At 35.8% G+C, this 12,108-nt stretch overlaps 1 protein-coding gene across 4 annotated transcripts in view; it reads right to left on the bottom strand.

The window, feature by feature from the left end:
* Window positions 1–12,108, bottom strand: part of GABRA4 (gamma-aminobutyric acid type A receptor subunit alpha4) — a 77,905-nt gene that overhangs the window by 13,473 nt on the left and 52,324 nt on the right. For 2 of the 4 annotated variants that reach the window (XM_017970584.4, XM_078367258.1), the window contains one exon: window positions 3,187–4,949. The exons of the other annotated variants lie outside the window; for them this stretch is intronic. In XM_017970584.4, coding sequence (XP_017826073.1) covers window positions 4,899–4,949 — 51 coding nt within the window. In that variant the 3' untranslated portion in view covers window positions 3,187–4,898. Of the gene's footprint in view, window positions 1–3,186; window positions 4,950–12,108 lie in introns of those variants that run through there. 4 annotated transcript variants of the gene reach the window in all.

The raw sequence follows: 12,108 nt of genomic DNA, 5'->3' as shown, positions 1-12,108 counted from the left end.
CTAAATTATAAGGACTGGAGGCTTTCCCTTCTGGCCCAAATTAAGTGAACTGAATCTACTTTCCTGCCTAAAATGACCTCCCCCAAAATGTGACAAAATATGCAAAACAACTGTTGTTTGAAGAAACTGGCCGTTAGACAACACAGAACCGTAAGCACTGAGAGGGAAGAAACAAACTTGAGAGAGTTGCCATGCTGTGGTATAGGAAAGGAAAAACCAGAAAAAACTGGCAGACTTCCTGAACTGAAGAGACAGAGCTAAGAGTCTTGGGAGACATATAGGTGGCAGAGTTCACAAGACAAAGTACCAGAGACAAGAATGCTAAACAAAGAGAAAACGCCAAATATCTGAAGAGAGTCCCCACTGAGTATTTTACTAAACAAAGATTGGTTTCTGAGAGTCAGGTAATAAGCCAAGGCTGAACGGAAAACCATCTGAAATGATTAAAAGAAACAGTGCCTGACATTGACCCAAAGCCAGGAATAGTGTGCATTCCCACTTGCTGGACCAGAAAATATCAACGATTCATGTAGCATTTGGTAGAGTACTTAGAAGTGCCTGTCTTCATAGTACAGAATAAACAGCCCCAATCACTGCTCTGGTATTGTCTAACGAATTTTAAGAGAAAGAGTAGAAAGAATCAAACTGACTTCAAGTAGCTTTACTGTCCACCAAAACAAAGTATTAAAACATTTGTTATTTGGTTCTAGACCGGTATCCTTCTGGAATGTCCTAAAATCTTGTGACTTGTGTTCTATATAATAGACTTGCTTCAAAAATGACATCAATTCATTGTTTCTCTCCATATTCATGCCCTCCATATTCATGCTGCATACTTGCCCAGGAGCTTACCCTCTCCTGATTCATCCGAAGTTGGAGTCTATTTTCCCATAAGCTGCCTAATGACTTTCTTTGTCCAATAGCATGTGGTAGAAATGATAGCTTGTCATTTGTAATTCTTTTTTTTTTTTTTTTTTTTTTTTTTGAGACGGAGTTTCGCTGTTGTTACCCAGGCTGGAGTGCAATGGCGCGATCCCAGCTCACCGCAACCTCCACCTCCTGGGTTCAGGCAATTCTCCTGCCTCAGCCTCCTGAGTAGCTGGGATTACAGGCACGCACCACCATGCCCAGCTAATTTTTTGTATTTTTAGTAGAGACGGGGTTTCACCATGGTGACCAGGATGTTCTCGATTTCTTGACCTTGTGATCCACCCGCCTCGGCCTCCCAAAGTGCTGGGATTACAGGCTTGAGCCACCGCGCCCGGCCCTGTCATTTGTAATTCTTAACCTCAAGAGTTCTTACTTACACTCTTTCTAGAAACACTGCCACTACCACCATAAGAACAGGTCAACCTGCGCTAGCCTGCTAGAGGCTGAGAGATCAATTGGAGAATAGCCAGTTACCACAGTGAGACCATCCTAGAACACCCAACAACCAGCCGACACTAGATATGAGTGATCTGATAAGAGAAAATGAGCTGCCCAAGGAAGTGTAATCAAGATCAATAGAATTCACAGTTGATCCATAGACTAAAGAGCATTTAAATATTTATTGTGTGTACCAGAAGTATCATGGTCTTTTGTTATGCAATATAATTGTGGCAATAGGTAGCAGATAGATGCATTAGATCAAAGTCCTGATGGGAGGTGTTGCCAAAGTGCTTGTGAGAAGTTCCTGAGACACTCTATGATACTCAGAAGGTTGGCCTGCCAGAACTCATAGAGAACCTTTAGGGGGCACTGTTGCCTAATCCACACACTGGCTAAAGGACCGACATATTTTGCTCTTCATAATCCCACTCTTAAAGAATTACAATATTTTAAAACTGAGAGAGATTTCAGTGATCAACTTATTTCATTACCTCATTTTCCAGTGGAGAAAAGTAAGAACAGAAGGCGACCAGTAGCTGGAAGTCATACAGTAGGTTACTTTGTATCTGTTTGACCTAATTATACACTTTCTCTACTCACAAATGGGGAGGAGGTTTTAAAGAAGGTAACAATCTGCACCTATTCGAGTCAGTCAAGTATTTAAAATAGTATAATGTTAAGGAAAATTATACAAGACTTGGACATCAGAAAAAAATACAGCATGTCCTTTCAATGTCATAATAGGGTATTGTTTAACAAGCCTACTCAAGGATTATTAAGTCTCTAGAATATTTTAGTTGAGTTTGATTTTGCTATTTAATATTTGATTAGAACCCAAACACTGTTAACATATGCACTTGTGGATTCCTGTCTAGTATAAAACATCACCAAAGGTTATGGTATTATTGCCTTGTAAGACATTAAACACTTCTGTATTTAAACTACCAGTCTTATTTTACTTTTCCTTTTTAAAAATTGCCTATAAAAATCCATTCCTTAGAAAGATTTTGAACCCACTTTAGCATCTAAGTGGTTCTCTAATTAATTAACAATTGAACAAATCTTGGGAGTCCTGTCCACTCATTATTTGTATGTCATGTTTTCAACAGTTTGAAAACTATATTCTGATGATATCAACTATTTGACAAGTTATAAATATCAAAGAAATAAAAGCTGAGATTTGAAGAGTATGCATAGAGAAAGAAGAGCACCTAAGCAAAAATAAAAAGAATCAGTCTAAAGTGGTTAGAAAAAGGAACAATGTAAGAGACTTTTTGAGAATAGGGGGAGCAGTACAATATCTAAAGATTACTGTCTGAAAACAAAAATCAAGTATTTTTATTCCAAGTTTAAAAGAAGTAATGAGCTAGAGTATAAAGACTGTCTTGACTGGGCGTGGTGGCTCACGCCTGTAATCTCAGCACTTTGGGAGGCCCCAAGGTGGGCAGATCATCTGCGGTCAGGAGTTCAAGACCAGTCTGACCAACATGGTGAAACCCTGTCTCTACCAAACATACACAATTAGCCAGGCATGGTGGTGTATGCCTGTAATCCCAACTACTCAGGAGGCTGAGGTAGGAGAATCGCTTGAACCCTGGAGGCAGAGGTTGGAGTGAGCTGAGATGGAACCATTGTCCTCTAGCCTGGGCAACAAGAGTAAAACTCTGTCTCAAATAAATAAATAAATAAAGACTGTCTTATCAATCATTGTAGATTCATGCACACAGTAGGCACCTACTTCATATTTGATAAATTGCATTAAAATGGATATCCTATAGAATCAAGATCACTTTTCAAATTAGAAAGTGTCAAACATTTTGTTTTTAATTTTTTATTGGATTTTAGGTTTTGGGGTACATGAGCAGAGCATGCAAGACAGTTGCGTAGGTAAACACATGGCAGTGTGCTTTGCTTTTCTTCTCCCCTTCACTGACACAAACATTTTTATCTGATCTTCAATTTATTATTTCTTTGTCCATGGAACATATCTTTAGAATATTGCAGGTAGTGCCTAAGGCATTTAAGTTGTCTTGACTCATTCCCAAGTCCCACTGAGAATGCCTTAGAAGTTTTAATATTCTCTATTTCATAGTCTACATAAAGGAGAGAGGAATTCAACTGATTTGAGACTTAAATCATTGCTCTCTGCCAAGCAGTTAAATGACATTCAAGTTCTTTTTGTAGTTATGTCTTAAGCTCTACTCTGTTAAAAGTAGTCATTTTCCACGATGACAAATCACAAAAGGAATAAGGTATCTTCTGGCCTATCTGACACAAGATTCACTAAGAATAATCACACAGCCTTCACATTTTGGTGCAACTAATGAGTCAGAGTGATGTTGTGTTTCATACAGAGTGTAGGGATTTCAGTGATTCCATAATTATTTAGCTGATGCACAATGGTTTCAAACAAGAAAAAACACCTAAGATTCATTTGAATTTTAAAAAATGATTTAGTTTGAAATTACTTTGTCATTAGTCACAATAGCCTGAAGCAAGAAAAGAGATGTGAAGTGGTAGATTCAAACATTACCAACAAATCAAAGCAGCAACAGGCAAACAGGAGCAGATCCAAGCAATTCGTCAATCGTGACTGTGATCTGAAACAATTTCTAAATAATTTTTATCAACTCAAAAAAAAAATACATCTCAACTTATTACTCTAGCAACAATGAGATAAAGTGACTACGATTAGATTTGCAGAATGCAACCAATTACATTCATATTGCTTGCTCTAGAAGCTAGTGAAGTTTAATAAAATGTAATTTAACCCTTATAAATTAAAAACTAACAAGACTAATAATGAATAGGTTTATCTTCCAGAATATCAATGAGTCACATACTAAAAAAAAAAAAAAAAATCCAGTAATGTAAAGACATTTATTCAAGGCCACTTGAACAGGACTTCGTAGGTAAGCCACACATCTTATTTAATAGGGAAATAAAGAAGCATGGTAGAACAGCTAAAACTAAACTGCAAGGTGATGGTTTACTGAGGACTACCAACAGTATTTTTAGAAAGTGCTACACGTAGAAATTTTTAACACTTCACCTCTAAATAAACATGCTAAATATTTTATAAATAATTACCAAGGATTCTATCATATACTGAGCTCCAAAATGTAGAAATGAAAATGCTGAGTTCACTATTGTACCTAATTTTCTCCCAATGTTGCCATTTAATTCAATGTTTGTATTTTTATAAGCTATAGAAATATTACTTTCAATATCAGGCACTAGGATAAACTTTTGTTTTCCATTTGAGATTACCAGAAAAAAAAAGAAATCTTAAAGAATTCATTCACTTTTCCTTTACATATTTAGAGTTGAGGGTTTAAAACATTAAAATTCTTTAAGATTTACGACTTTGTGGTTACTTTTGTTTCATACAGATTCCTAGTGTTTCTTTCCATTTGTAAATGTTTTGTATAGTAGATATGTAGCTCCAATGGAGGAAATCGCTTTGTTAGAGACTTCATTAGTCAGAGCAGAAGTTCTCAGCTTGGTTAAGCAGACTTGTTCAAATGCTACCTGAACTCATGCCAGGAGCTGCTTTCATCAATACCGCCAACATAACCCTGGAGAGAAAGGAGTGCAAAGGACACTCGACTCACTTTTTCTAAATACAGATACTAAGCTAGATGAATCTTTTCTTAATCAATGTAGAAAAACAGTATTGTGATCATACAAAGTGTTTATAAGAATAATCTGAGACTAGTTAAAAACTCGAAGTCTCAAACAAGCCCTATTTGCAGGAAGTTTTTTCATTAGCTATGCCGTTGTCAGTGATCTAGGGATCACAAATTGAAAAATACTTGCTAAACAGTTACAATGTGGGCTCCCAAATCAGACAGAACTGGATGGAAATACTGAATTTGTCATTTACTAGGTATGAGATATTAAGCAAGTTATTTAGCCTCTCGAAACCTCAAAGTCCTTGCTATAGGACTAATAATGGTTTCTTACTCCTAATAAATATATAAGATAATGCATGTAAGGCACAAAGCTCAATGTCTGGCACATAGTAGGATTCAAATGAATATTACATAGAAATAAACAAGCTGAGGTCACATAATAAGATTCTGCCTCAAAAAGAAAATGATACATCACAGAAATTAATAATTACAGGGAACAAAATTTTAGAAAACAATATTATACAACCATGAAAATATGGCCATCCTGTCTAATAATTAGCAAAGCAAATGATCACTGAAGGAAAGAATACTGTATGGTGAAGTCGGTCATGGAAATCATGTTGCTGGTGAAAGTGAGAAATAAATACAAAATGCAATAGCAAAATAAAAATACATATTGTTAGTAAGGGTGAGAATTAACACTAGAGTAAACCTTATAACTTATCATAAGACGTATAAGAAAAAGTTCTTTAGGAAACAGTAGCAATAGCAACAACAGCCAAAACAATGGCTAACTTTTATTGAGTAATTCTTTTGCACCTGGCACTCAGCTAACATGCTTTTAACCAAACTAGCTACTACACCTAATGTCAAGTACCACATAGGAAAGACTATAGCCACAGGTGTTTCATTGTCTAAAAAGGATGTGGGTTATGTAAGAAGGACAATTTGTGTACTATTCTATCAGACCACTGTTTCTTTCTGGGACTTTACCAACTATCAGTAAAATCTAGAAAGTGGTCATCAAGGAAACAGCACAGATTGGAGAAACTGTCGCAATCCCAACCTACATGAATATTCATATCTCATTATGTTATGAAAAGACATACCGATAGCATTGGCTCACAATTACACTACTGGCAATCCAGTTTGGCTGGCACACTTTCTAAATATATTGGAATATTTAAAAGAAATACATCTGTGAATCTATAGGTCTGGCAATGTAGTGTCACTCTTCTTCCTTTATCTCTTATTTCAATCCAGAAGTCAAAAGGACTTTCTTCAACATATAAATTGGAAGTAGAAAATGAAGCAGGGAAAATGTGGCACATATCACATATACACCATGGAATACTATGCAGCCATCAAAAATGGTGAGTTCATATCCTTTGTAGGGACATGGATGAACCTGGAAACCATCATTCTCAGCAAACTGACACAAGAACAGAAAATCAAACACCACATGTTCTCACTCATAGGCGGGTGTTGAACAACGAGAACACATGGACACAGGGAGGGGAGCATGACACACTGGGGTTTGTCCAGGGGACATAGGGGAGGGACAGTGGGGATGGGGAGTTGGGGAGAGATAGCATGGGGAGAAATGCCAGATATAGGTGATGGGGAGGAAGGCAGCACATCACACTGCCATGTGTGTACCTATGCAACAATCTTGCATGTTCTTCACATGTACCCCAAAACCTAAAATGCAATTAAAAATAAAAAAAGAAAAGAAAGAAAATGAGGCAATGTGGCCCACCAGACTAGGGATGGCTACAAATATCAAAGGTCAAGAATGCAAACATTAAGAGGTTTTAACCATCACTATGGACTGAAATGTGTTCTCCCGAATTCATATGTTGAAGACAGAACTCTCCATGTCAGTATATTGGAGATAAGAACTTTAAGGAGGTGGTCAAGGTTAAATGAAGTCATAAATGCGGAGCTCTGTCCCATAGAACTGTACACTCATAAAAGAGAAAGAAATACCAGATTTCTGTTTGTCTTCTCACCACCCCCACTTTTCTCTATCATGTGAGGACACAGTAAGAAGACAGTTATCCACACGCCACTACAGGAGCCATCTTCAGAAACCAAACCCTGCTGGAACCTTCAGATTAGACTTTCTAGCCTCCAGAACTGTGAGAAATAAATTTCTGTTGTTTAAGCTAGCCAGTCTATAGTATTTTGTTATGGCAACATGAACGAACTAAAAGAATAATCTAATGTCAATAAAATTAAATTCAAGATACACAAACTTCCAATTGCTAACTTTTTTATAGAAAAAAACAAAACAAACAAACAAAAAAACACCCAAACAATCTTATCACACTCTCTTCTTTCAGGTATTTTCTTTGTTTCTACTCTGTTCTGTCGTGCCTTCTTTACTGAGTGGGTATACTTTTCTGGTAACCTCTAAATTCTAGCTAGAACCAAGATTAAAAAAATACAGAAAATCTAAAATACTTTTGACAAAAATTAAGCATTAATTTCTTTTTAATAGTTTTACTTGTGGTTGAATAGAGAAAATACTTTCACACCCACTAGAGGGCATCTACATCCTCTTCCTAATTGGTCAAAATTACCTTAATAAGATTCCTTTAGGTAACTCTTGAGTTATTTTCAGCTCCTCTTCACCCACATTAGGGGAAGTCAGTTAACTGGAGCTTTCATTTAACCTCAAAGTTTAGACTTAGCTCCAGCTTCTTCTTCAACCACCAAATACTTTCCCCTGAATATTTTCACCTCGCAGCAGGTCATGACTCACCTGTAATGTAAGTAAGTATGTGTCTGTGTGTATGCGTGCATGCGTATGTGTGTTTTGGATTTCAAAGCATGCATTTGTTTAAATATTGAAAAATGTAATTAACAATATAATTTATAACTTTTCTTTTTCACACTTTAAGAATATTTTTAACCCTGGAAAGTGGAGTTAGTATATAGAGATATCTGATAAAACATTGTGAAAGAACGCTAACCTAGATGGCCAAGTAAATTCACCTTTAAAGCATCCACATTCTCCTATGGGAATGATTTTCTTCAGCTTCGAAATATTCAGAAAATTATACTCAAACTCAGACAACATTTGCACAATGCTTTATTTTTAATATAGACTTGATATCACTTGATCGTAATGAAATTGTGCTATGATGCACAATTGTGCCATCCGGAAAGATACAAGTCCATGCCAACCCTATAGGAGGCGGGCATAGCAAGTAGTCTGAGTTACAACTTTATCTACATCACCAAAGGCAACAGGGGCACTGTCTGAAAAACAATCATTTATCAAGGCCAGATTTTCAGTATAGTTTTGCTGGGGGAAAATAATTTTATAGCTCAAGCATTATAAGCCAAGTCCCTCTGTAAAATCATAGCTATGCAATGGGAGGAAGTTATTGATGAGCCAAGAACCTTGCTGAATTTGGAATTCCAATTTCTTTGGAATTCCAGACAATGTGGTCTACTGAATGAAAACATTTATAATAACTGTAATAGATCTGTTTTTTTGGAAAAATAGTTTAAGTTCCATGCTTCTTCTCTTGTTGGAGCATATTACACAGGTCAAGAATATCCACAATTAAGACATAGTAATAAAAGTCTTATTAAACAGATTGATTCAACTCATTCGTTCATTCATTCATTCAACTTTTTCAAGCTATTTTGCTGGGAACTGGGAATAGAGGTGAAAAATAATACAGTCCTTGCAATTTCTCTCAGGAATCACAAAACAAAAATGAATAAACACTAAATGTTATTTTAAAAATTAGAGGAACCAGGGAATACATTACCCAGCCTGGGAGGTGGGAAAGCCTCTTTGTGGAAGTAATACTTAAGCTGAGATATGAGGGACAAGTAAGTCTTATATAGGCAAAAAAGCTCCCCATTCCCTTATGGGATGAGGGAAGAAGATGCTTGGTGATACTAGAAACAATTTCTCAAAGATTTCTCTCAGTGGTAAAAGGATAAGGAACACCAATACTCTTCCTTGTCAACAGAAATTTGAGGTCCCTTGAAGATATTCTAAATTCTTCCCTTTCTCTTCTTACTTTTTCTTTTGAAGCGAACAATTAAGGGAATGATTTAGAATACATTGTACTCTAACATAATTAATATCTGATAATATCACTTTCTAGACAGAAATCCCGAATCATCATCAATATTTCAACAATGTATGGAGCACTAAATATAGGCCACGCACTACCTAAATGGTTTTCACAAATAACCCCAAATAGTTCCTACAACAACTCATGAGATACTACTAATATTTTCATTTTCCCAATGAAGGCTCCGAAACCTAAAAAGTTGAGCACCTCTCTCTCCCAACATCATACAATTAACATGTGTTAGTCATAATTTGAATCCCAAATACATACTCTTAAGTACTTCAACAGGCCACCTGCAATAGCAAATACATATACTTATGGAATTAAAAATACATGCTTATGATATTTTTAAAAAAACAGAAAAGAGTTGGTAATATGTCCATAACAACCCGTAAGTGATGTTTGTAAACAGTTTGCTTTATCAGATTTGGATTTGATTTACATTTACATAGTTTCCACTAAAAGCTAAGTACTGGCCGGTCACGGTGGCTCAAGCCTGTAATCCCAGCACTTTGGGAGGCCGAGACGGGTGGATCACGAGGTCAAGAGATCTAAACCATCCCGGTCAACATGGTAAAACACCGTCTCAACCAAAAATACAAAAAATTAGCTGGGCACGGTGGTGCGTGCCTGTAATCCCAGCTACTCGGGAGGCTGAGGCAGGAGAATTGCCTGAACCCAGGAGGCGGAGGTTGCAGCGAGCCGAGATCTCGCCATTGCACTACAGCCTGGGTAACAAGAGCGAAACTCAGTCTCAAAAAAAAAAAAAAAAAAAAAAAAAAAAGCTAAGCACTGTACTAACTTTTTTGTATCTCACAAAAATTGTCTCCTGATTAGAAAATTCTTCCTTTCCAATGCATGTGAAATTGTTCTAGAGTTCTTACTGACTGTTGTTACTCTGATTCATAACATTCTTTCTACTTTGACGCTTAACTGTTATGAAATGCTTATAGATAATACTTTATATCACAAATATCCTCTACATTCAGGCATAAATAAATATTTATAAATAGGCCCACATTTAGTTGATTTATTCTACAGAAAACTGTATCTTAACAAGTGCAATCTAGCTGAGCAAAGTTGTATTTTTTTAATTGAAGACACTTTCCCTGTGAGTTATTTTAAAAATGAATCAACGCTACTCAAAATCTGCATTTTCTGTGTGATAAAAATATTTTATGATGTTCTTCTACAAGAAGAAATCTATTCCCTATCTTTCTTCCACAAACTCTCCCTGAAATTTGAATATAGCACTTTCAAAAAGCTATTTAAAAATTTACTATTCAAGATATATGGTAAAACTGATTGAAACATTTTTCCTTTGGTATATAGGACACTACAATTTCAGCTTCCTTTGTAGCCCAGAGAAGGTATCAACATGAGTGCTAGATCTAGTTTTTGATTTGAGAATGATTCTTCAATCATTCTCAAAATTGGCTACAAATAATTAAAGTTAATAAAGTTCAGCAATACATGTGCCAAATTATGTATAAGGTATATGTGCACATGTATATGTAGCAGAAGATGATTAAGTCGCCTATTTTTTCACTTTTTATATTTTTAAAATCAGTCCTCTCCCGTAGTGTTTACAAATGGAAGCATAGTCAATTGGTCATAAAGCACGTTAAATCAGCCTATTAACAGAATTCATTACAAATTTACTCCATCTACAGTAAAACAGCACATTAAGTGAGCAGAACAAATTAATTTAGTTCTGTTGTGACACCAATTGGTAGCAATTACATTGTCAAACAGAGACACCCCCTCACCCTCACCTCCCAAACTGCTAAAGCCATTTGGCCGTTTTCCAGAAAATAACTTGACTTGCCCTGAAGAGTAAGCTCTAAGCTATCAGCTATAGTTTCCAATAAGCATTATCAAAAAACATTCAACATTTAACAAGGCTCTCATACTAAAACAGCTATTCATCCAAAGTGAAACTTTTTCTTTAACTTTCTCTGAGTCTAGCTAATCTTACTTGAGCTGGAAAATAAGGTATTAGACTATTTTGCATGTTCTACCACTTTATGACAAGAAAGCCAATTTTGCACTTCAGTAAAGGCAGATTGCAAATTTAGCATGAATTGAACCAGTAGCTGAGTTGCAATTTATGGCAAATGGCTCATCAGCACATTAATGCATACTGCCAATATACCCACTTCAGCCAGGCAGGCCAAAAACTAGAAAACCCAAGTATCTAGTAGGCAGTAAGGGAAATGTGCTCTTTATCAACTTCTATCAAATAAATCTTAAAACCAAAATCTATCAAATATCATTATCATTCATTATAATTCTTATATGGCAGTGTGTTTGTAGTTAAAAAAACAAAGTTCTGAAATCAGATAGATTCAAGTTTTGGACTTTGCTAAATATTAGCTTTGCAACCTTGAGTAAGTTATTTAGTCTCTTGGTGCTTAACAGTTCTCCTGGGTACAGTGAGAATAGTGACAATATCTACTTCTTAGAGTTACTAATGGGGTAATTTCCATAAAGAGCTTAACACATTGCCTAGCATATAATAAATGATCAATTCTTGCTAAATGTTTTTATTCTATAATTATCATTTAATAGCCTAACACAGATCTGTAGATGGCTCCTGTCAGGTAAAATATTACTATAGAAATTTGCATTATTTTTATGCTCAGATATTTGTATTTTTCAACTGAACTAAATGTTAATACTTTAACTTTCCACTTCAGCAAATGTTGGAAATGTATGAGAAGGCATATTTTGTGCCGTGTTCAAAGTTCATTTTATTTACTCTTCCTAGGTGGACATAATCAGCATCTTTGGATCAACACTAAGAACTAGCTAAAACCCATATTGCCCAGATCTGCCAATTGTAAAGAGATGATAAGAGCTCCAAGCTTTAAAAGGCTTAAAATGTATCCTCTAGGGGTGGTGACTGCTTCAATAGAGGCACAAAATCAAGAATCCAGTGAATTTTATTCTATTTAATATGTTAACAACTTAAAAATATTTGTATTTACTCAAAATAT

This window comes from Callithrix jacchus, chromosome 3 (assembly GCF_049354715.1).
Source record: "Callithrix jacchus isolate 240 chromosome 3, calJac240_pri, whole genome shotgun sequence".
Taxonomy (NCBI): domain Eukaryota; kingdom Metazoa; phylum Chordata; class Mammalia; order Primates; family Cebidae; genus Callithrix; species Callithrix jacchus.
This window is presented reverse-complemented; position numbering and strand designations above follow the sequence as displayed.